This window comes from Cenococcum geophilum (assembly GCF_001692895.1).
Source record: "Cenococcum geophilum 1.58 unplaced genomic scaffold K441scaffold_40, whole genome shotgun sequence".
Classification (NCBI taxonomy): Eukaryota; Fungi; Ascomycota; class Dothideomycetes; order Gloniales; family Gloniaceae; genus Cenococcum; species Cenococcum geophilum.
The window spans coordinates 943,521-965,822 of record NW_027137598.1 but is presented as its reverse complement, the minus strand read 5'-3'; the positions used below and the strand labels follow the sequence as shown (position 1 = coordinate 965,822).

Genomic DNA, 22,302 nt, shown 5'->3' with positions numbered 1-22,302 from the left:
TCTTCTTAATGGGTGGAATTTGGAATTGTAGTTTTTGCACTTGAGGCTGGCTTAGGAGTACGCCATGGAAGACACAAAATAATGTATGTTTCTTATCTTTCTTTTCTAGGGGAAGCGTGGAAATACGAATTAGGACGCGGGGGTTCCTGAGAAATGACTCTCAATCCCGGCTCCCGGCTCCTGCTTTCTCTCGCCTTTATAATATCTCTATCACACATCTTAATGTAATCGGGCTTGTCGGGCTATGGATGCGTTTCGGCTACGGAAAAGGCAGATCAATCGAGTTACGATCTTGAGTGAGCCCTCTCAAACTTACGAGCGAATGCGAAGAATACGAACAGCCTCGAGTCCTTGGGAATACATGTACAGGTACAACCCCGTCAGCCGAGAGCCGTCTTTTCTTGACGGATAAACTCGCCAAACAACCACTTCAACCTAGGAAAAACGTTTCGCAGATGTCCACTTCTCGGCGCTATGCGGCCCCAGCCAACCCCAGCAACCCTAGCACCACACTGTGCGTCTCGTTAAACCAACTCTCGAGGGTGCCTGTCGGCAATGCGGAGACGCAAAGGGTGCGCAGATTTGCTGAGGAAGGCGCTTGCTTTGTGTCCCTACACCTATTAAAGTTTACTAACATATAGCTGAGACCGGCGGGTGCATCGGGGCAAAGCCCCCCTCCCCCCCCTGGTGGCATATTGTCCGCTCAGCCCCTCCTGCGACGCGCAGCGGGCGGGGTGAAAGTTACAGCGATCCATTGAGCGTTTACCTCTTCAGCCTTTTTAGCCAGCATCCGTTAGTGGTGCTCGAGGGCGCCTGCGATGTTAGCGGATTATATTATGCTAAGCCCGTTTCTGTCCAACATTCCTGTGAGAGGTGCTGCGAGCGTTTTGGCCCTAGCCCTGGGCCTTCACGTAGTTGGTTTGGGGCTGGCAACAGACAGTAGAGGTATGGATTACATTAACGACCCAATAGATGAATTTGATCCCCGTTTTCTGTCTTTCTCTCGACGTCTTGCTATGATCCCTTACTTTCCACATTAAGTTCATGCGAAAGCGGGTTAAACGTTATCCTTTGAGTTTCAAGTCCACCTTAGTCTTCAATCGTTTAATCAGCATCCCGCCATGGTTCTTATTACCAGGTTGTTGGCCGCAACCTTCCTTGCCCTTGCGCAGATTGTCGCGGTAGTTGTAGCGCAGAGCTCTCCGGAGATATACACTTCATCACCTTTCAGCTCACTTTCATCCACATCGAGTTCGGCGAGCCCCCCCGCCACTGCTACAAATGGTACACAAGTCCATATCGTCACGGTTGGGTATCTATCTTGGCAATTCAACCCAGACACTATAATAGCAAAAGTTGGAGATGTTGTTCAATTTCAGTTCTTCCCGCCGAACCACACTGTGGTTCGTGCCGAGTATGAATGTGAGTGTAAACCGCGTTGGCTCTGTATACGTTGCTGACCAGTGCAAGACCCATGTATTCCTTATGAGATGACGGGACCGCATAAAACTGGCTTTTTCTCTGGCTTCCATTATGTACCTAGTGTAACCGAGGAGGCAAGTATATTCTATATTGATATTTGGTGGTGTTTGGTTGCTAAATATTATCAACAGCCTCCATTATGGAACCTGACCATTAATGACACTTCGCCCATATTCTTCTACTGCTCAGCGGTTGGATCATGCATTAGGCAGCAGATGGTAGGAGTGATTAATCCGGTAAGACTGTCAGGAGCTGCGAGCATCGTCTCTCGCGTCCGCTAATGCAGGTACAGAACGAGATAGAAACGCTAGATATGCAGAAAGCGTATGCTAAAAACTCGACGTATATGTTGAATCCCGGCGAACCATTCCCCCCCGAAGCCTCGGACATGGCTAGCCTGACTCAAGTGCCTACATCAACGACTTCTCCCGCTACAGTATCTTCAGCAACTACAGTGACTAGCAGCGCAGCATCAGCACCAGCTTCGCCCTCATCACACCACAGTCTTCCCAGTGAAGCAATTACAGGAATTGCGATTGGAGCTGTAGTGCTTGTGCTCTGCGGTGCCCTGTTCTTCTACATCGGCAGGTTGAAAACACTAAAGGAAGTGATTGACCGAAAAGATGGGACTGTTGTCACTGCCAACCAAGTGCCTCCCGACCAATACATGGGCGGTGGGTACGGGCATAGGTATGTGCCTGTGCAGCCGCATGACTTTAGGAACAGCAATACGGGCAGCCAGTCGCCAGCATACCAAAATTACCCGCCGGCATACCAAAATTATCCACCGTCATCAGAGGCGAATCAGTCGGAGTTTGGGGGTCCGGTGAACGAGTAGGTTGCCGTATATGAAGTGGCTGCGAATGGAAAGACGGATGCTAATGATTTCACAGAATGGCCGAGAAGACCGAGTTGGCCAGCCCCACGCGAACACCGGGCCCTCACGAGCTTGAAGGTACAGCCGCGGTGCATCAACCTCGCAACGATACCGGAATGTGACTGATATTTTGTTTGGATTTCTAGCGTCTGGCGTTTGAGCGGATTGGATCAAAAGATGTTAGCATAGACGGTGGGAAGGCTGTTTGAAGGGTAGTGTGGTTCTCCAGGGTTTATGGACGATCAGACTGTGCACTCCATCGTTCCTTTCATCATCGATTGGTAATATCATTTTAGTTCGGTGGTGTAGCTGAGTAGTCTCTGCTGCACTACCATTGATGACTGTACGGCCTAACTGTATTATATAGAGAGCGAGATCAGTGGCAGGGGAATGCCATGTCAAGGAATCAAATACGAGTTGCTCTGCCACAATTGCAATTGCCAGTACTAAGACTTTCTGTCGCGTTACGCTGGTAATGAGCTTCTTCAAGTTCATATCTTTGTTGCTTTGCTTGGAAATAGACACAAAATCCGAAAGTCATTCCCCTACAAATAAAGATACCGATCCATATGCGATGCCTACCTAGATGATAATTAGACGAATACCTCAATGGCATGCGCTGTCTAGTCAGGTGAACAATTCGAAAACAATTTAGATATTTCATAAATGGCAATTGCATGCTCAGGCGGAATAAAAGAACGGCACAAACTGCTGGCGCTGTCGCATTGTTGTTGTTGTCAAGAGGTCGCGTTGATGTCGCGTTGTCGGGCTGTTGTATCACGATGAAGGTCCAAAGACAACCCTTCACCTTGGCTCACAGGACAGTCAGTCAAGGCTTGGGTCCCGTGAGGGATTAAACCCTCAGTCGAAAACAGCGCAGAGCAGTTAGCGGAAAAAGCTCCGACAGGGGCACCAAAAGCGGCAGGCGCGGAGCAGGGCACGTTGGCTGTTAGGGCCCTCTTTCGCGTGGCCCCCAACACCCGATTCCCTTACATACAATGCTGTCACGTAAACTATGGGAGCGGAGCACCAGTCCTGCTACACAATGTGACGTTCCAATTCTCACCTCCGGCTGCTGCTTCAGGCCTCGCCCAGCCGCCACCAAGGCTTCAAACTCAAATCTGCGCCCTGATTTTCTCTCTCGGTTGATACTCCCGTCGTCAGCCAATACGGGAGCTGCTTCAATATCACGTTTTGTATCGACTGGCGATTTCAAGAGTCGCAACGGCGAGGCTCCTCTAGCTTTGTACAGAGGCCAGACCTAGCCCTAATCAGTCCCGCCATCGCAATAACACCCTAAGCACCCCAAGCACCCCAAGCACCCCAAGCATTCTAACCTTTTGGCATTTCGCAATGGCTTTCCCACCTCTTTTCCTTCCCTCCAGCCCTAAGAACACACCTTGATAATAATATGCCCACCGAGATTCTACCCCGGCGCGTCTTTGGCACTAGCGGGTGCGAGAACCAAAAAGAACTCGGAGAGTCCGCTGAGAAGCCGATCAAATCGACATGTTAACCTCATCCCCCTCTCCCACTCTCTCTGCTTCGCCTTCTCCCTCTGCACCATTCCACCCTCACGCCCGTTCATACCATGCCTCCCACCGGCCCTCCTCATCCTCAGCGACCCACTCTCCACGATTCCACCCTCAGGTGGCTGGTACCAGCTCGTCTCGCCGCCCAGACACTCCTACAGCGGCCGTATCCGCTCATTCACCAGCTTTGAGTGTCGCCAGGTCACCCCATTTGCGGAAGAGAGAAACCGTCGATGCAGGTACCCAATATACCCCTCCAGGCTACCCTCCGACTTTTCAGCCCTCCTCGTCTGCACCTCCGAACTCCAAAACGAGTGCATGTGAGCCAACGCGATCCCCACAATCTACACGAACACGCGCAAAGCGGAGGGAAACCTCCGACCCTGTAGTCACGGAGCCTCCAGAGCCCCAACTGCGGGCGGGCCCGCAGAAGCCTCTAATTATCCAGGATGTTGCCCCACCATCACAGGGCTCCATTGGGGGAGACACGCAACAGGCGGGGCAACAACAGACCGGGCAGGCAGAGAGTGGGGATACTACACTTAATAGACAGTCTTCTTCTTCTTCATCTAAGCGAGCAAGACCCCAGGACCCTAGCGTCAAGGTCATGCCGCTTAAATACGAGACGTGCGACATCAAGGACTTGGGCGTCCTGGTATCCGATATGTTAATGGAACTCGTGCGGCTGAATGATGGCATTCCGCTGCAGGATGGACAGCTCACGAGATTCCATTCAAGGTAATTTTCGCTTTCCTGCCTTCGAAATATTGACTCTGATTATAGAATCAACAGAGCTCCTCCTGGCATCTCGGTCCGCGACTACCTCTCCCGTTTGATCGTCCACGCTACGATTTCTCCTCCTATTCTTCTATCTATGGTGTACTATGTCGATAGGTTATGTGCGTTGTACCCTGCTTTTACCATCAGCAGTCTTACGGTGCATCGGTTTCTTATTACGGCCGTCACGGTGGCAGCGAAGGGACTCAGCGATAGCTTTTGGACCAACAATACATATGCAAGAGTGGGCGGGGTTAGCGTGAGGGAATTGGCGTTACTGGAACTGGAGTTTTTACGACGATTAGAATGGCGCATAGTCCCGAAACCGGAAGTGCTGGTAGACTACTACAGGGGCTTAGTGGAAAGAGGGGAAGGATACACGATGGAAAAGGAAACGGAGCTGGCGCCACAGCACATGGCTACTGACGATCAAAGCATCACGGTGGCGGGAGGCAACCGGCAGACGTCACTCGCGACGAGCACTATGGAGACTGACAGCCCGGTACCGGGCAGGTCAGCGCAGCAAGGATGGACAGCATAGAGCGGAGCGGCATTTTCGAGCAAAGGGACAAAGGAACGGTGGCGACTAGGTCAAGTAGCATCATCGCGCAGCAACTGGCATCAGCGCTTCCCTCAGATATTTTTTTACATCTTGCCTTGTTCTTTTCAATGTACTTCGAGCTCTCCCCCCTTACCGGATTCCCTCATCCCTCACGCCGCTTTCGTAAGGGCCACACCCCGTCGCTTCCTCCACTCCAGTTGCGCACTGCTCCGTGGTTCCAGCGGATGAGAACCAGATTGGAGAGGAATGAGCTGGTCGTTCACGCTTTGTTTCTGACTCAACAACTGTGGCGGTCCGCGGCCGGAACGAGAGTGTTCTCGCCTCTGCGCTTAGGTGGAGGGTGAGAGGTGCGCAGGTACTGAGAGGGAAGGGGAACCTCGTGCTCCCACGCGACGCCGTGATAGGCATTCGGCGGCCGACGAACCAGCAGTTCTGGGTTTTCCCGGACCTACTTTTTGCGGCCCGTTCCTCCAGACGGCACCTCTTCCGGTAGGGCCAGTTTTCAGTTGGTGAAGAAGTGACTGATAACAGCTTCGGCGATCAGTCGTTTGAGTGCTCCCTTAGCGTTTCGTGTATGTGTATATGTGTATGTACTTGACATGCGGTTGCCGACGGTTTCTCCGGGAAGTGGAGTATAGAGACAACATGGATCAAGGGTGCTCAGTGCCAGAATTGCTCTTAGGGCTAAGTTATGAGTCTTAACTCGCATGTGAAAAAAAGATGCCCTTGCTGCATCAACCTCTCAAGGCCTGTTGTCGGTGGTCAAAATGCTAAGAAAAGCTAAATCGTAATGTATGCGTTGGTGCCAATGAAGTCCACGGCTTACTCTTTAGCCCGGTCTGCCCTTGTTCGCCTGCTACGGCACGACGTGAATGGTTGGTTACGCCTCGAGTAGTTCCACGTACTTTGCTTGCTGTTCTATCGCTGTAACCAAAAGTGAGGCGAAGGAATTTGGAACCCAAGATAATTCTGTGTGGGCATTCTTCAAGCTTCGAGAATTTGCTCTTGACCATTCTGCCTTGACCATTTCCCTTGACCATCTGGACCGATCCCAGAAACGAGCCATCTACACGGTTCGTGCTCAAACAGCCCTCTACTCACTTTCCAACCACAACAGCCTCCCACCACCCGTGTCCTTCCACAAAAGAATTTGCTAATCTCGGCTCTATACCATACCTGCGGAACACGTTTTAGCCTTCAATCCGAGGGCTTCTGGTCTTCTAACTACGGCGCCTCTCACCCAACCACGGACAGGCAGCCCGGGACTCAAGAGCGCCGCATTGCCTTCCCCGTATGATGAGAGTAAGTTCCGTCCACGCATGCCTCTTGCTCTTCTGAAATGACATATTCTCGCCTGCAACCACACGTCACGAGTCTTGCAGAGTCCGTAGCAAAAGAGTGACGTTTTGGTGCTTTCACACTCTCCAACAATCCTCTTTAGACTTTCACGGCCTTGACGCCCCATCACGCGCTAATGTCCGACAGATCCTCGCTCGTATGTAGTGCTATAGACGACCGTTATGCAGACGATATGAACAGCGACATTGGTCGGTGGGAGCCGAGTCGACGAGAATTCGATTCGCATTGGACTCAGCCGCAGTACCCTCAGGTACCTACTACACCCGCCGTATAATAGCTTCACCGCTGGAGAATACTCGCTGACTGTCTTATGCTGCTGGACCAGGCCAAGAAGGTCCCAAGAACTCGGACGAGCCCTGTTATCACCCGCACGCGAGTTGAGCGCCATGTCCCGAGAGAACGGCCAACCTCGAGCGGCGGAGATGCTTTGCTGCCTTTCCGACCGCCTCTGCCACCGAGAAGATCTGAGTCCTATTCGCACCCACCAACGCTCGAGGAATTCCGGAGCTCGAGAAGATGGCCGCCGCGAGGTTACAGCTCAAACCAAACGCTAAACCCCCAAGAAGCGGAGGACTTGATTTGTTCGGGAGCCTCCACATTCAAGGGATACTGGGATGAGATACCAAACACGCCTCCCGGTCACGACCGCTTCTATGCCGTCATGGATGCGGATCACAGTAGCAGAACGGACCGCGCGAGGGTCCAGCACGACGCTTTCAAGGAAGTCTCTTTGATTATGACGGGGCCTGTAGACAGCACATTTCCTTGGATATCTTTGGAACAGCCGTCCATGGCGTACTGCTTTGGAAAGAGCCCAGGGACGACAACATTGAATTTTCGAGTCAGCAAGTCCGGCAGCATCCACCCGGTGACTAAATTCGCTGGAAATGTCAAGCCGCGGAAACTCAAGCTTCTGTTAATTTTGGACCGCCTCCGGAAATTGGAAACGGGGCTTGAGGAAGACGTTCGTCCACACCTTTCTCAATCCAGCGAGGTAAAATTTAGTACATTACTCTGACAAATTGGTTTTTATTTAGGACCCTGACGAGCTTTACCGCTACCTGTATAGTGTTCTCATTGAGGACCCAGAAAGATATAAGAACCCGCACTTCGGAATGGAGCAGCAGATAGCGGACCTCATCACCGTGTTGACACACCCGGACTGGATTGATTTCACATTACCCAAGAATCAGGTTGTGGCCAAGTTCTTCGACTCGCCGGATGCCAGCAAAAAACAACAATTCTTTCATCAACTTCTACTTTCTGTTGAACTCTATCTACGGATTCATTCCAGTGGTCATACCGCCAAGGCAAAGCGAAAGCTACTTCTTCAACTCCCTCCAAAGATCGCTTGGGATCTTGCAGTTGCCCAGCGCTGGCTGGAAAACATGTCTATTTCAAAGTCTCGTACGTCATCTAATCAAAGCACTTTCAGCTTTGATCTCAGAAGTAAGAAAAGGCAAAAAGAGGCACTCCGGACTTTTGCCTCAACCCTCAAGTGGCCGAACATGGATGAATTAGACTACGTCCTGGATGAGCGAGACAAGAAGGAGAAAGCCGTTGAGGACCGCTCCGCAGACGCCATGTCCTGGTTCACAGGAGTGATACTGCCGGGAGTAACATTGCCGTGGCTGCTCATGAATTCCTTAATAGACTGCGATCGGGACACGGGAGAAACGCTGAAGTACCTGACCCACATGCACCCGGAAGCAGGTTTTCAGTATCGCGCAAATACATACTGGTCCTACCAGTGTATCGTTGGTAAGGTCCTCGGCGCAGGAAGGGGAGTCAACCAGATTGCAGGTTGGGTCGGACCTTGCATTTATACCCCGGACTTGAAACGCACGGAGTGCGTAAGGATCAGGCAGTCTACACCCCCGGAACCTAGACTTGCCCCCAAAGACGTCGAGTCCATCGACGTGCGGACACATCCTCTGGGCCCAGAGGACACATCCTATTCTGTTGGCGACTATGAAGTCGTGATGCCGGATTTGGATGATGTCACAGACATCATTCGCATGGAGAAGCTAAGTTTCCAGCCTATAAAGGAGCAACCAAGCTCAAGTAGTCGTATNGGTGCAAGCGCACCGCTAACGTGGGATGCGGCGATAATATTCGCCTGTGGAGGCCAGAGTTGGCCAATGAGGTTGCGGCATGATGTTGATTTCGTAGCGGCATTTCCTTGTCACCAGGGTCCGCATGGTACGTGCCCAACGCGTTTATTTATTCAAACGACAAACTTAATCAAACTTATATTCGGCTTGGGTTGCTAATAGATGCTGGGACAGTGCTCTACTACGATTACGCCTATAAAGCAATCAAGGTGGACGGTGGCCTAGTGGACATACACGATTGGGCATTCCAGTCAGGTCGTACATCTTCACCTCCCTCGTTGCGTTCTTCCCCGTCTGCAAGGAAGTCAATGGCTGTCACCACGACCAGCAAATCGGTAGCGTCAAACGAACTCGCTCACCAGCAGGTCAAGAAAGTCCTTGCGATAGAAGCGCTAGGCGTCAGCGACAACGAGGTGTTTGCAAGAGCCTGGTGCGCGCATTGGGGCCACAGCGCCATCATTGCGAACATTAAAGAGACATGTATGGCATGTGCGATCAGAGAAGCTTACGCAGCGTGTATTTCTGTAGTCATTTTCACCGAAGGTGGACGACCGAACGAGAGAGACGAATAAATGAATGAATAAATGAACGAGCAGGTTTCCACCTTGGCAGAATAACTCCCGATGGCTATTCTGGACGAGGAAGAGATATATTGGCAACGGCTGAAGAAGTTTAGGATTCGATTCTTAAATCTCTGAGCGAGCACTTGGCGACATGATACCACGGTCAACGGCGGAACGCGGACTTTGAAGTATAGGAGGTGTTTCTGGATGCATTCGGCGGATGGAAACTTGGGTGGAAAAGTCACCATTTGGATCTTTTGTGCTCTCGCTCTCTCTCTGTATGCCTGTGTGTCTGTGTTTCTCTCTTTTATTGATGTGATAATATTATATATCTGAAAGGCGGCGGATGTAGTGTCCTGGAATTATGCATGCACGAGTTCTCTCCGAATCACAAGCTCGTCCTAGCTGGGACGTGCATGTTTTGCTTTGCTTTGCCTGAATAGTGGGCTGTAGCGCAGGCATCTAAGCAGAAGTGGCAGACTTTTTAGTTAGCCGGGATCCCCACCAAAATCACACAGGGGTTCTCTAAAACACGAAAATATCACCACAACGTAAGCCAAATAAGATGAAGCTTTAGATTTCTATGCAAGCAGCCATCGCGATTAGATCTATAAAGCTTCATCCTATTTGGCTTACGTTGTGGTGATATTTTCGTGTTTTAGAGAACCCCTGTGATTTTGGTGGGGATCCCCGGCTAACTAAAAGTCTGCCACGACTTCTGCTCGGGTGCCTGAGCGGCGGCAAAAGCGGTGACTGACGAGCAAAACCGCCGGTGTTCTACCCGCAGTTTCTCCGGTAAAGAACCCACGGCGAACCTTACGAGAGCCAAGCCTCTGCCTCACCAGAAAACCACCACCCGGGCCTGCCGCAAAGCTGTGCAGGGTCTGCCCATTCCTCACCCACACATTCACACGCAGCCGCTCGTCAGTTACCAGCCAGCTTCCTATGGCCGCTTTTGCTGCCGGCCTCTCCTGCATCATCTAAAGCACAGCAATTCCCAGCCCCACCCAGCTCCACCCAGCTCCGACACGAGAGCTCCACGACCGGCGAAGAGCACACAACCCACTTCTCCCAACCCCAGCCCCAGCCCCAGCACTAGCACCACCAAAGCGTGCCCTCGGGCCGAGCAAGCAGCGTCCTTGGAAGCGGAAACCCCCGGGGGGCCGGCAGGCGAGCCACAATGGCGCGCAGTACGATCCCGCCCGCGCTGCTGGAGCTGCGCAGCCCGACGTCGCCATCCGCGCAGGTCGAGGCGCTGCGTGACCTGAAGAACGAGATCGTCGGCCACGATCAGCGTAAGGAGCTCGCGGTGCGCCACGGGGTCGTGGCGCCGCTGGCCAGGATCCTGCGGGCCGAAGCGCGCCGCGGGGGGAAGAGGAGGGCGAGGGGCAGTGTGGCGAATGGGAGTGCCGTGGCGGCGGCAGCGGGGAGTTCGGCGGGGGGGCCGGAGAGGAGGGAGAGGGAGTGGGGTTGTGAGGAGGAGATGCGGTTGCAGGCGACGTTGGTGGTGGGGAGTTTGGCGCTCGGTGAGTGAGATTTGGGATGAGCCGAGGGAGTTTTGAGGGGGGGGAAGAGATGGGGNGGGGGGGGTTTGGCTGATGTGGATTGGGGATGGTTGTGGGCTTAGGAGAGCTGATTGCTAACTACTGCGTTGCTTGAATAGGTGGCCCCGCGTTCGTTGCGCCGTTACTAGCGGGTGGCATCCTACCACCGCTACTCGAAACCCTCTCGCCGAGCGAGGTCTCGCCGAAGCTGATTGTGGCTACGCTGCGCACGCTGATCCTCATTGTGGATGCGACGGCTCTGGATAAGCCGTGGGTGGGGACGGCCAACGGTCCGCTGCGGCCCTCTGTTACGGCGTCAATCCCGGACCAGCTCTACACGAAGCTAGTGGTGGATGGTCTGGCGGAGATCCTGGCCCAGACATCGCCTTCGCCGACTGTGCATCAACAGATTTCCCTGACGGCCCAGCTGATATCAAGAACGTGCCGGGAGGATCTGCAGCAGCGGATGCTGCTCAATGCGGGGATACTGGAGCTGCTCGCGACGAAGCTCGCGGGCATAGCTACCTCTGGAGATAGTTTGCTGAGAGCGGTTGGGGCTGATCCTAGGACTTCTTCACGGGATGTTCTACCGTCTATCTACCTAGCTGATATACTGGAGGCAATTGGGGCAATCGTGCAGAACTCAAACTATCGGACGGCGCAGTTCCTATACTCGCCGGCTATCCTCAACATCTTCCCAGTAATGAAGTCAAACGCCGGATATGAGGGCGTGATGCCATCTTTCGATAGCTATTCTACTTCGCAAGGTACCCCGCAAGCAGCGTCGTTCGACAGGTTACTACCTCGACTCCAGGCCGTGCAGAGCAAGACCGAATCGTCCTTCTCAAAAGCTTTCCCCGCGCTAGGATCTTTCACCGCAACCGGAGAATTCGCACGCGTGTTGAGTTATTCCGACCTACAGTCTCAGCCTGCATCTAGGATAATATCCGGCGATGAGTTTGAGAGTCCTATCTTTACGTGGCTCATCCACGTTGCGAGGAGAGGTCAGGGTCACGACCGACTGACAGCGACTTGGGTGCTCAGTCTACTGAAGAAATTCAGCGAAGCATACCCCTCGGACGAGTCGTTGAAGAACCGGGAGCGAGCTCTGGCGTTCCTGATTGTGCCGCTCACCGTCAAGATGATTGAGGAGGCCGGGCCCTCCCCTGACCAGAAGCCGAAGTCACGCGTGTCGAATCCTCAGGAGGCCGCAGACAGCCGCAGGATCCTAGAGCGAGCTCCGGCTGTTCTGGCTGCTCTGATCGACCAGAGCTCGGCGCTGCAAAAGGCGGCGGTCGAGGCCAAGGCGATTACGAAGCTCTGCCAGATCTTGAAGAAGTCGTTCGATCCGGCTTCGTCGTCGTCAAAACCGCTCTGGTCGCCCAGACCTCCTTCGCCTACACTGCAGGACCCCACGATCGATCCAGCATCGTCGACGTTAGGCCGGTCGGGGTTGAGTCCTGAGATCTCCCATGCACTCAAGGTTAGGGAGGGTGCGTTGAAGGCGTTGGCTGCCATTGCGGATAAAGAGGATCAGTATAGGAAGATTATTATCGAGAATGGTGCGGTGGCTTGTATCACGGATTCTCTACTCTCCTATCCCGAGAACCCGGCCGAAGAGTCGAGTCGAGAGACCTCAGGCGCGCAAAATGGTGTTTCAACAAACGCCAAAGATGGGAACCCCATTCCTGTTCTTATCGCGGCTTGCCATGCTGCTCGTTCGATGTCGCGGTCTGTCAGTGTCCTCAGAACAAGTTTGATCGATTATGGTGTTGCCAAGCCTATTCTTGCTCTGCTGAAACATCCGGACATGAATGTTCAGATTGCGGCTACGGAGGTGCTGTGTAATCTGGTGCTACACTTCAGTCCAATGAGAGATGTGAGTTCTACTCTAGGTCCTGTTCTATTCTTGAATGCTATGCTAACCGATTGATATAGGATCTCATTGAGGCTGACTCGCTAAAGACAATATGCGAGCATGCGCATTCAGCGAACCCGGCTATGCGTCTGAATAGCTTGTGGGCTCTCAAACATATGGTGCTGACTGCACCGAATGATATCAAGATTAGCTGCTTGGAAGAATTAGGTACTGGCTGGTTAGTCCAGGCTATTACCGGTGAATTAAGAGACTTCTCGCACCCACCGAAAGAGAGGAGTCAGGTCTCAACACCAATTGGAATGGGCACCCCTAATGCAGCTGGGGAGCAGGTCGACTTGCTCAACGCGGTCGATGAACCCAGCATGGATCTCGACGATGTAACGTCCTCTTCTGATGACGAAGACGACGAGACGATGGCCGATAGTATCGGTTCACTACGCCGACCACGACAGTTACAATTTACTACGACCTCACAAATTCGCGCAAGATTGAAAGCTATTAAAGACACCGAACAAGACCCCCGCCTGCGAGCCGAGAGAGACGACCTCCGAATCCAAGAGCAAGCCCTCGACTTCATCCGCAACCTGATCGCAGAAAGCAAATCCGGCGCGTGCGAAATGATAGACCACCTCCTAAGCACAATCGGAGCCCCGCGCTTCTTCGAAATCATGGCCTCGAAACTGCGACCCAAGGGTCCCGCGGCGCCGCCCCAGCCCTTCGGCGCCACGGCTTCGACCTCCTCACCCGCACACAACCGCTCCCCACACCCAGGCTTGACAGCACAACCGCCGCCACCTCCGCAACAACCCCTCGCCTTCCCGCCGCACCACCACACCCACCATCACGCCCACCCGTTCGCGGCGCACGCCCCGCCCGAGATCCTGCTCGCCGCGCTCTTCATCCTCATCCACATCGCCAACGGGCGGCCCTCGCACCGCTCGCTGCTGATCTCGCAGACAGCGCTGCTGACGCACATCCTGCCGCTGTTCCAGCACCCGGACCGGCGCATGCGCGTCGCGTGCGTCTGGCTCGTCAACAACCTGACCTGGATGGACGACTCGAGCGACGCCGCGAACGCGCGGCAGCGCGCGGCGGAGCTACGGGCCTTGGGGGTTGAGGAGAGGGTGAGGTTGCTGATGCAGGATCAGGATTTGGATACGAGGGAGCGCGCGAAGACGGCGGCGGAGCAGATGGGGAAATTGTTGGAGGGGGTGGGGGGAGCAGCGGGAGGGATTGGGGGGGGGGTTGGAGCGGGGTTGAGCGGTGGGTTGAGTGGTGGGTTGAGTGGTGGGTTGGGGTTGGGGGGCATGCATAGGAGTTGGAGGGGGAGTGAGGGGGTTTAATCGACGCCGATGATTAGGGACGAGCGAGAGCCAGGAGGGGAGGCATGACGGGAGCTGCAGATCTGGACGTTTACCGTGGAAAATTGACGGGTGCATGGGCGCTGGCGTTATCGTCATCTACTGGAATCTTCTTTTTTTCCTTCCTTATTGCACTGGACGGCTGGTTTCCGGGGAAGGGCAGGGGGTGGCGTATTGGTGCATGAGTTAAAGTTGGGGTTGGGCTCCGTGGGGCGTAATGAGCTTGGTTGTTTTGAGTAACGAAGAAATTGATTGTGTGGTGTGTATGTCTTTGGTTGGCTAATTAAAAAAATGTTGGAGTGCTACATATAATGCTACCGAGATACTTGTCTATCGCTACTGTTCCTAATTCACCGAAACTTCTTTGTACGCTAATGCGCGGCTTCCATACCCTAATCCCTTCTCTGCCTCCTGCTACATCTCCTTTTCCTTCTTCCTCCACACCCAGCCTACAGCCTAGGTACCCTTATTCGCATCACCCAGATATGCCACCTAAATTGTCTAGAAAACAGTCTAAAATACGAGCACCTACCCATGTTGTAATACCAAACACCAATTCATTTCTATTATATGTAAGGATGGTGGTTTGGGATTACTCGGCGGTCTATAGCTTCGCCCTTGCTTTAGCCCACATGGTCGGTCTTTCAAGACCGGCGGGCCCATCGTAAATATCACGTTCCACGGAGCGGGTATTTATCTAGAGCCGTTAGTTACGACCTAGCAGTGGGTAAGCCCTTACGTATTGCATGCCCAGTTCTTCGATTTTCTCAACTCCAAGAAGACGCATACATGTCTCCGTCTCTGCTTTGAGAACTAAGGCAAAGTCAGCTTTGTTGTACCCAAAATTTGGCAACCTGAATAAATCGGAGGCTCCACAAAATATGGACTTACTCTCCAAAATCCGAGCCACACCCTCCTTTCCACCAGCTCCAAGGCCAAATAAGGCCGCTCTGCCAATACCCACTCCTCTCGCACCCAAGCACAGCGCCTTGACCACATCTGTACCACGCTTAATTCCTCCATCAACCCAGATCTCGATACGGTCAAATACTTCAGGGCAGTACTTCCTAATCTCTAGCAGTGTGTGAACAGCCGGAGGAGCCGTGTCTAATGCACGGCCACCATGATTTGATAAGATAATACCCTTAACCTGTGGCGTGTACAAGCTTGCCAAATAAGCATCCTCATGCGCCTGGAGGCCTTTCAGCACGATCGGCAAACTCGTATGCTTCGCCAGCCACGACAGCGTCGCCTTCCACGTCAGATCCGTGGCGGTACCCGCAAAGAGACTCTGGCCAATCCCACCGGGCTTCGGCGCAGGAGTCTTAGGATCGGAACTCGTTTGCGATGTCGAGCCGCCCTCCTGCATCGCGGACCGCACTGGCAGATTCGACACAATATTCTTACTACGCTCATCGTCCTCACGCTTGCCTGACACTGGTGCGTCTAGTGTCAAGCAGATGAACTTGATAGCAGGCAATTTCGCAATCCTCGCCAGCTGTGCCTCGCTCTTCGCCCGCTCATTCTGCACGTATAGCTGCCAGCCAAACACCTGTCCTGGTGCTGCATCCGCCACTATCTGCTCCGGCGTCATGGACGCATTGTTCGATATCAACTGCATAGCACCGTATGTAGCACACGCCTGCGCGATGCCGTATTCGCCGTCCGGATGAGCAAGGCGAGCCATTGCGGCAGGGGAGACATAGATGGGGAGGCCGACTTTGTGGCCGAGGAAGCTGGTCGTGGTGTCGCATTTCGTGCAGTCGACGAAAACCCGCGGGCGGAGTAGGATTTGGCGGTAGACGGTATTGTTATGGGTTTTTGAAAGCAGGTCGTCGCCGGCTGAGTAGTAGTATGCCCATGCCTTTCGGCTGATCTGCTTTGTGGCTACTTCTTCTATCTCGTCTAGGTTTAGCAGTGATTCGAGATCTGGAGGCCCAGACTCTTCTGGAGATTCTTCCGCTGGGGATTTCTCAGTCGACGGTAGGGTATCTGGGTTGATTGTTCCTAGCTTAGCCTCAGGCTTCAGGTTTTCTTCGAGGATACCGGGAGGATGTATGGGGTCATATTCCTCCGTAGCATCTGTGCCAGCGAGTTGGAGGATTATTTTGGAACCGCCGGGGTGGTGGGGAATAAAGTCGGTGACATCGTAGACGTTGCCGTAGAGTATTACCCAACAGCTTTCTGCAGTGTTGTGTTTGGACACTATCCAGGTTAGCAATTAAATTGTTGTTCTCATAAATATAGTCTGACCTTCAGCATAGTCGAATACCTTCGACATCTTGAATAACTGGCATTAATTAGTCCCTCAAGTAGAAGTTATGCCAGAGGGCTCATATATGAAAGAGATATGGTTAGTCGTGCAGCAATTAAGCTATGAAAAAGTTTCAATGCGGAGTAAAAGACCGAGTGACAGCCATGTTGGAAGAATGGCTCTCCTTCGGTTTACAAGGCCAACCTGCGAAGAGCTACTACGATAGCGTGCGGTTGGGGAGATCGGTCAAATGCCGAACACGCAAACGCCGACTTGGGAAAGCCGGTCCGGGTTTCTTTTCTGAGCGTGCCGTTCGACACCCCAGCCATTGGCGTCAGTACTCTTTAAGACCTCATAAAAATCTCGCTGTTCTATTGCACAAATCGTTGTTCTATTAACGCGTCTAACCATTGATCAGAACTGTAGATGTGGCGCTGCTATCCTTTATCCAGCTGACGAGACGAAATATCTCGCGTGAAAGTCCTCTGGGAAGATGGTCTGTTTATGCTTCTGAGGGCGTTACCTGCGAGCCTTCTACTGCTGGAGGTGTTACATAAAACACAAAAAGCCTCGTCTTTATTTGAATTACGCAATAGCAATACTAGCATCCGTGGCCGTACTGCTTTTCAAGCTCGTTCCCGCATTTCTCGCCAGGGCTCTTTAAGCGGAAAAGAGCACTTACAGCGATTACCGAACGTCGATGGCAATAGAGACGAGCCTACCGAGCTGTATCGTTTTCTAGACTCAGAACTGGTGTCAAGGCACGGAAGATAGCGAATATATGCTCGAATCGTTCCAGATACATGGTGGAGCAGCATTGAAGTGTTTCTCTTTTTTTTTAGTGGAAGCTCAACCATTCGGCAATGACATCTTGAAATAACTTCTGATGATACAAAACATACGTTAAACTCTCGAGTGTCTTTAGGGCTATCAAGTTATATTTGCAGTGCCTATCCTGCTGGATTGATTGAATAAAGCTTACTAACCTATCACGCCGCCTATCACAGTAGAAGTTTCCGCAAGCTCTGCAGCACAAACTTAAAACGCAGTGGGATAACAATATCGTGTCCTTGAACGTGATCTGGCAACCAAATTCTTCCAATTTATTCACCTTGCAGGATTTACTGGCTGGCAAAAATATTACCGACTATTGTTTGAGGATATATATATATATATATATATTAAGCAGGCTAAAGTCAATCATTGCTTCCTTAGACTAGTTGGCAGAGCGCGGCACTGTGAGCTAAAGCTGTTCCTCCCAAACACTGTCAATAGTAACGAAATCTTAGAATGCCAACTAAATTCACCAATTGGCGGTCATCTTGGAAAGTCATTTCATTTCTCCAAACGCTAACAATTCTTCCATCGAACAACTATATATAGGAACGCGAAACAAATCAATAGCTTCCAGCCATACACCCCATTTCCAGGCCACCAACCCCAAACTCCTTCTACCGGCCTCAATCAAAATACCAATTTCCCTCCCAACCCACCCCCCAGCCTTCACCATCCCTCCACCTGCATATCCCAGCCCTGCTGCTCCGCCTGCCCACCATCATCCATCAAACCCTCGTCGCCCCAGTCCATCTTCTCCAGCTCCCTCCTAAAGAAGTCCTGTTCCTCCTCCAACACACCGCCCCTAGCGCCCATTCCCTCGGGATACCTCTTCAAATTATGCCAATGCGTCAACGCACGCAGCGCCTGCTCGAGCGGCACGCTCTCGTCGACCTCGGCATCGACATCGCTGCCGGCGAGCCAATCATCGCGCAGCTCGGGCCTGCAGTGCAGGTAGACGGCCGTGATGACACGCATGTTGGACTGGCGCCACTTGCGGCCGCAGTACGGGACCTGATTCTTGAACAGCTTGAGCGTGTAGAGGCGCAGCTCCGGCTGCGGGACTTTGAGGCTCTTCCGCAGGAACTGCGACGATTTGTACGAGACGAGCATTAGGTTGCGGTGCGCCTTGTTCTTGCACACTTTCTGCATAATGCGCAGGTAGTTGATGCTGCTAAAGAACGCACGCCACGAGAAGTTGGTGATGGGTTCGGTAGGGAGTTCGTTGGTCGGGAAGCCGAGCTCGTCGACTTCTGGCGGTTGCGTGACGCAAGGTGTCTCGGGCTCTGCTTTTGCTGTCTCGTCACGGCGAAATTTGATGGGTGGTGGTACGGCATCATCGGAGTCTGGCTCGGGTTCTGGTGGGTCGGCCTTTTCGGGTTCTTCGATACCAAGGCGGGAGTGGGCGCGGCAGAAGTGGAAGAAACTATGGCAGGTAAGCAATCGAATGTGAATGAGTTGTTATATGGCTAACTTGAGGTCTTCTCGGTCGCATTTGTAGTTAACTATTCTTTCAATCTCTTGTAATTGTAGTAGCTTTAGGATCAGAGGAATGTAACTTGAGTCTACGAGCAATTGCGTCAGATACTCGTATTTAAGGATATCTATAGTAGCTCAGTTATCATTTTCGTCGCGCTCCGGGGTCGCAGGGAAATGCCTACGGGAAACCTTGAACCATTTAAGAAGAAGTATGAGGATTCCTGAAACAGATTTGTCGAGAATTTCTTGCGTCCTCACTGCGTCGAGTTCTTCATTTGATGGAACATTATCATGTTGACCGCCTCCAACCCCATTGCCATCTGGCTTGGCTGAGCCATTCCCGTTTTGATTTTCTTGAAATTGAAACCCGCTCTGTAGACCATTCGGTCCATTTGCTTGAGTAACGAGTGTAGTAACGTGAGATAGAATGACCTTGATAAGGACAATTACTAAGGACTGTAAGTGCGGCAGAACCGACCCCTACGAAAGATGTTAGTTCAGAGGCGTATAATAGACTCCAAAAACGTACATAAAATCTCTCAACAGCCTGTATTCGTTCTTCAACGCTTCCTGGTGGAGCAGGTTCTTCCTTTTCAACTCGGACCTCCTCCACCTCTTCCTTTGGTTCCAACGATAGATTAAGGTCTACATCGTTATTCGCATCTGGGCCAGCCCATCCTCTCTCATACTTCATGAACTGAACCCTCTCTTCCCAAAGCTGTTTCATGGCACGAGTTGCTCGCATCCGTTTGGCAAAAAGCTCAGCTGCCTCTAAAATTGATGCAGGAATATCCGAGCCTTCCCATTTCCGTCCGACAAGCAAATCTTGCAAATCGGTGGAACCCTTTCCGCCGAGATTATTACTTGTTTCATCAAGAGGCGGGTATAGAAAAGGGAAAAGCTGGTTTGTTTGATAGTTCTGCTTCTTTCCCCCCTTGCCCCCTGGGCCTGCTGGAGAAGGAGGAGGCGAAGGTGCAGGAGTGGCAATGTGAACCGGCTGATGAAATATTGAAGTACCGTTCCCGTTTAGATTTGCTAGCCCGGAACCGAAAACATGAGAGCCAGCTACTTTACTGGGATGGTTTTTAAGCGGTGGTAGAATAGAGTTATTCTCAGGTTCTAAAGGAAAGAGAGATGGCGGAGGATTATATGCAGGGTACTTGGAGCTTATCTCCTGGCGGAACAGATGATAGTCCAGTGGTGAAGCGGTAATAAGCGGTCGACCACGTGTATCCGCTTTGTCGAGCTTTTCGTCATGGAATGATGCTTTTGCTTTTTCAACCTCGACTAGTCCTCCAAAGCAAACCAGGATACTTTTCCATGTAAGAAGAGTCACTTTTGCTAAAGGTAATCCAAGGGTTTCGTCCCAGCGCAACCGAGAAATTAAATCAATCAAAGTCATCAGAAGGTTCGGCTTGAGATTAACTACAGCATCGGTGTAAGTTTTTTGCCAACAATAGAATACTTGTCAAGTTCTTACAAATTGCTTCCCGAATACTCAAATTCCCATCTTCTTCTTCTTTTATGCGAGCGACCTCTAGAAAAAGGTACATCGACGTCATTGTACACCACAACTCCCGACGTTCTGCTTCCTTTCCATCGCGAAGAGAGTCTTGATCCGACAAGTCCACTCCGCTTAAAGTAGGAAATGTCAGCTTTGCGCGCCATTATTTATCGTGTAGTTCTTCGACTCACCATGTTCGCGAGCAAGATGCTCGCATTGCGTCGAAAATTATCGGAAGGCCTTCACAATGCAATAGGAGCTGAACGTTGGTTTGGATCCATTCTAATTGGACAGCAGATTTTGCATAGCTTAGATTTGTAGTGGTTTTGTGCGACGGCGACTCGTTCTCGGCTTCAGAAGCATTTCCGCCTTGATTTAATATCAAACCTGCAGTTTCATGCCAGCAACCTAGAAGAAGATACACTATTGCCTCCAAATTTTTGAGTCTAGCATTCGGGTTAGATTGCTGGACTCCAGCGAGTAACTTTCGGATAAATTCCTCTCGTCGCCCCGCATTAGTTTTAGTCCAGCCAATGCTTCCTTCCTCATACCCCGAACCATTTATGAGGGCCAGGTCATTGTATGACCCCCACTCTTCGGCAAAGGAAGACTGTGTCTTCAAGATCATGGCCTGCTCCTCCACGTTGTATGAGAACCACTCCTCCAACTCCTCCCCGAAGGTTGATGCATCCTGGTATACGAACGCATATGGAGTAGGCTCGACGGTGGGCATATTCGTGACCAGCCTTCTCAGTTGCGCTAGAGAAAGCGAGTCCGTTTGGTTGTTGGTTTCCGTAGGCGGCGCTGGCGGCGCTGGCGGTGGGAGATGAAGAGGCGCTGGAGCGGGAACTGAGTTATCACGTCTTAGGTTCGGGCGTGTGGGCATAGATATGGGTACTCCATCTTCGTCTTTTGGTGGGGGGCCTTTGGCGCCATCGTCGAGGAAGAGGCTTTGTTCTTCAGCGGTGTCCAAACCAGGATTGATGCCACCTTCTATAGCTGATGCTTCTGTGCCCGGAGCTGGTGATTCTGGCATCCCTAGCATATCTGCCTCATCTACGACTCCCGGTACTTCTGGCGCCTCTGGAAGGTAATTCAAGTCCATGTTCGCACCCGTGGACTCTTCGGAGAAGGCAGGGTGAGTTTGGAATGGCAATCCACAGCGTACAGCATGGTCGGCGCGGATATTAGCGTTGCCTCATCTCACCTTGTGCTTGAGCTGAGGCTCCTGCTGCTGTGTCTCGTGCTGCGTCTTGTTGATGTTTCGAGACTCGAATGCGGGCCGTCTAGCTAGTAGTCAAGGCGTTGCCAAGACCCTTGGTGTGTCGGCCTAACTACACGGGAACTTATAAGTAATTTAGAACCCTCCAAGGCCTAATGATACAACAAATGTGTTATTCATTATGCCCAAATGTGTTGAGCTCATATTTTTCTGTTTCAGGATATGCAGGGCCGGAGTTTCTTAGTCCCGGGACGTACATATGACTTGATGTTATCCTCATCTTCACTCCCACTATTCCTAAAACGAGCCCCTCCATTTTGCCCTTTGCTATAGGGCCCTGAAATTTGTTTTCGCCTTTTAGAATAATTTAATCCAACATTATTCAAGTATACTTTACGTTACGGAATAGTGTAGTACGCAGGATATCCAGGTACAGTCTTTTTGGGGATAGTTCTCTAGGGATAAATTGTCTCTTATAGGAGCCAGTTTTGGACTAGCTACTCTCAAAATAGGTGTTCTACTGAGCGGCTCTCTAGACGGAAGGCGATCTGAACCATAGTTCGGTGGGTGGAGAACGCAACAGGCTGGCTACAAAATGCCACCTTCTGTTCCTCTCAAACCGATACCCAGAGCATATCCTCGCTGGAACTAAGGACAAGTCCTGCGTCAGCAGGGAATGCTGAAGTCAAGAGGTTTCAGTATAACGCTGAACACGATTAAGGAGCCGCATGGACTTATTAAGATTGCTGCCCACTGTTCGTGTTACCAGGATGCAATGAGAGGTCATGCGGCAGCTTTTACGAAATCCTTCAGCTTAATCAACTCATAGCCTCGTGACCCTCTAACAGGTTATGTGCTTCCATTTTCAAAGCCACTTATACGCTAACTTGCTTCCGGCGTCATCGGTGAGGTAAACACGAACATCCTTCGACTGCGAGGTGAACTAACCACAAACATAT

General features: G+C 51.8%; 9 protein-coding genes across 9 annotated transcripts; 5 read left to right on the top strand and 4 right to left on the bottom strand.

Annotated features, from left to right (window-relative positions):
• The first annotated feature begins 667 nt into the window (after positions 1-667).
• Positions 668-2,789, top strand: K441DRAFT_664912 (uncharacterized protein). The gene is made up of 5 exons (XM_067649426.1): positions 668-1,422; positions 1,471-1,556; positions 1,614-1,718; positions 1,775-2,316; positions 2,376-2,789. The coding sequence occupies exons 1-5, from the start codon at positions 1,122-1,124 to the stop codon at positions 2,479-2,481; spliced, it is 1,140 nt and encodes a 379-aa protein (XP_067500768.1). The 5' UTR covers positions 668-1,121; the 3' UTR covers positions 2,482-2,789.
• K441DRAFT_664911 (uncharacterized protein) lies at positions 2,380-3,129 on the bottom strand. The gene has a single exon (XM_067649425.1). The coding sequence runs from the start codon at positions 2,852-2,854 to the stop codon at positions 2,540-2,542; it is 315 nt and encodes a 104-aa protein (XP_067500767.1). The 5' UTR covers positions 2,855-3,129; the 3' UTR covers positions 2,380-2,539.
• A 1,333-nt stretch (positions 3,130-4,462) lies between these two features.
• Positions 4,463-5,209, top strand: K441DRAFT_575193 (cyclin-domain-containing protein; the record flags this gene model as incomplete). Its single annotated transcript, XM_067644147.1, has 2 exons — positions 4,463-4,629; positions 4,684-5,209. Coding segments are annotated over 2 exons (693 nt in total), but the record flags the coding sequence as incomplete, so codon positions are not given.
• A 75-nt stretch (positions 5,210-5,284) lies between these two features.
• Positions 5,285-5,819, bottom strand: K441DRAFT_221733 (uncharacterized protein). The gene has a single exon (XM_067640595.1). It carries the CDS (start codon positions 5,636-5,638, stop codon positions 5,360-5,362), a length of 279 nt encoding a protein of 92 aa, XP_067500765.1. The 5' UTR covers positions 5,639-5,819; the 3' UTR covers positions 5,285-5,359.
• An 885-nt stretch (positions 5,820-6,704) lies between these two features.
• On the top strand, positions 6,705-9,275 carry K441DRAFT_688982 (uncharacterized protein; the record flags this gene model as incomplete). Its single annotated transcript, XM_067652254.1, has 4 exons — positions 6,705-6,839; positions 6,915-7,553; positions 7,627-8,791; positions 8,878-9,275. 4 exons carry the CDS (start codon positions 6,705-6,707, stop codon positions 9,273-9,275), a joined length of 2,337 nt encoding a protein of 778 aa, XP_067500764.1.
• An 828-nt stretch (positions 9,276-10,103) lies between these two features.
• On the top strand, positions 10,104-14,484 carry K441DRAFT_616453 (ARM repeat-containing protein). Its single transcript, XM_067645744.1, has 4 exons — positions 10,104-10,792; positions 10,930-12,689; positions 12,749-13,900; positions 14,017-14,484. Exons 1-4 carry the CDS (start codon positions 10,447-10,449, stop codon positions 14,020-14,022), a joined length of 3,264 nt encoding a protein of 1,087 aa, XP_067500763.1. The 5' UTR covers positions 10,104-10,446; the 3' UTR covers positions 14,023-14,484.
• Positions 14,485-14,703: 219 nt separating this feature from the next.
• Positions 14,704-16,508, bottom strand: K441DRAFT_664908 (uncharacterized protein). The gene is made up of 3 exons (XM_067649424.1): positions 16,304-16,508; positions 14,942-16,255; positions 14,704-14,863 (listed from the first exon to the last, which is right to left on the bottom strand). Exons 1-3 carry the CDS (start codon positions 16,329-16,331, stop codon positions 14,757-14,759), a joined length of 1,449 nt encoding a protein of 482 aa, XP_067500762.1. The 5' UTR covers positions 16,332-16,508; the 3' UTR covers positions 14,704-14,756.
• A 211-nt stretch (positions 16,509-16,719) lies between these two features.
• Positions 16,720-17,164, top strand: K441DRAFT_664907 (uncharacterized protein). Its single transcript, XM_067649423.1, has one exon. The coding sequence runs from the start codon at positions 16,809-16,811 to the stop codon at positions 17,076-17,078; it is 270 nt and encodes an 89-aa protein (XP_067500761.1). The 5' UTR covers positions 16,720-16,808; the 3' UTR covers positions 17,079-17,164.
• Positions 17,165-17,571: 407 nt separating this feature from the next.
• K441DRAFT_641789 (protein required for hyphal anastomosis) lies at positions 17,572-21,524 on the bottom strand. Its single transcript, XM_067646664.1, has 6 exons — positions 20,313-21,524; positions 20,098-20,252; positions 19,147-20,042; positions 18,800-19,097; positions 18,613-18,742; positions 17,572-18,564 (listed from the first exon to the last, which is right to left on the bottom strand). Exons 1-6 carry the CDS (start codon positions 21,224-21,226, stop codon positions 17,808-17,810), a joined length of 3,150 nt encoding a protein of 1,049 aa, XP_067500760.1. The 5' UTR covers positions 21,227-21,524; the 3' UTR covers positions 17,572-17,807.
• Between the last annotated feature and the right edge of the window lie 778 nt (positions 21,525-22,302).

Bases quoted from the DNA above. Each gene is read 5' to 3' on its own strand.
- K441DRAFT_616453 (XM_067645744.1), top strand. From the start codon at position 10,447: ATGGCGCGCAGTACGATCCCGCCCGCGCTGCTGGAGCTGCGCAGCCCG. The intron at 10,793-10,929 runs GTGAGTGAGATT...TTGCTTGAATAG, and splicing joins GGTGGGGAGTTTGGCGCTCG to GTGGCCCCGCGTTCGTTGCG. The intron at 12,690-12,748 runs GTGAGTTCTACT...CGATTGATATAG, and splicing joins ACTTCAGTCCAATGAGAGAT to GATCTCATTGAGGCTGACTC.
- K441DRAFT_641789 (XM_067646664.1), bottom strand. From the start codon at position 21,226: ATGGACTTGAATTACCTTCCAGAGGCGCCAGAAGTACCGGGAGTCGTA. The intron at 19,098-19,146 runs GTACGTTTTTGG...CATCTTTCGTAG, and splicing joins AGGCTGTTGAGAGATTTTAT to GGGTCGGTTCTGCCGCACTT. The intron at 18,743-18,799 runs GTAGGCATTTCC...GAGCTACTATAG, and splicing joins TAAATGGTTCAAGGTTTCCC to ATATCCTTAAATACGAGTAT.
- K441DRAFT_664911 (XM_067649425.1), bottom strand. From the start codon at position 2,854: ATGAACTTGAAGAAGCTCATTACCAGCGTAACGCGACAGAAAGTCTTA.
- K441DRAFT_664912 (XM_067649426.1), top strand. From the start codon at position 1,122: ATGGTTCTTATTACCAGGTTGTTGGCCGCAACCTTCCTTGCCCTTGCG. The intron at 1,423-1,470 runs GTGAGTGTAAAC...GACCAGTGCAAG, and splicing joins GGTTCGTGCCGAGTATGAAT to ACCCATGTATTCCTTATGAG. The intron at 1,557-1,613 runs GCAAGTATATTC...TATTATCAACAG, and splicing joins TACCTAGTGTAACCGAGGAG to CCTCCATTATGGAACCTGAC.
- K441DRAFT_221733 (XM_067640595.1), bottom strand. From the start codon at position 5,638: ATGCCTATCACGGCGTCGCGTGGGAGCACGAGGTTCCCCTTCCCTCTC.
- K441DRAFT_664907 (XM_067649423.1), top strand. From the start codon at position 16,809: ATGCTTCTGAGGGCGTTACCTGCGAGCCTTCTACTGCTGGAGGTGTTA.
- K441DRAFT_664908 (XM_067649424.1), bottom strand. From the start codon at position 16,331: ATGTCGAAGGTATTCGACTATGCTGAAG. The intron at 16,256-16,303 runs GTCAGACTATAT...TAACCTGGATAG, and splicing joins GGTATTCGACTATGCTGAAG to TGTCCAAACACAACACTGCA. The intron at 14,864-14,941 runs GTAAGTCCATAT...ACTTTGCCTTAG, and splicing joins TGTGGCTCGGATTTTGGAGA to TTCTCAAAGCAGAGACGGAG.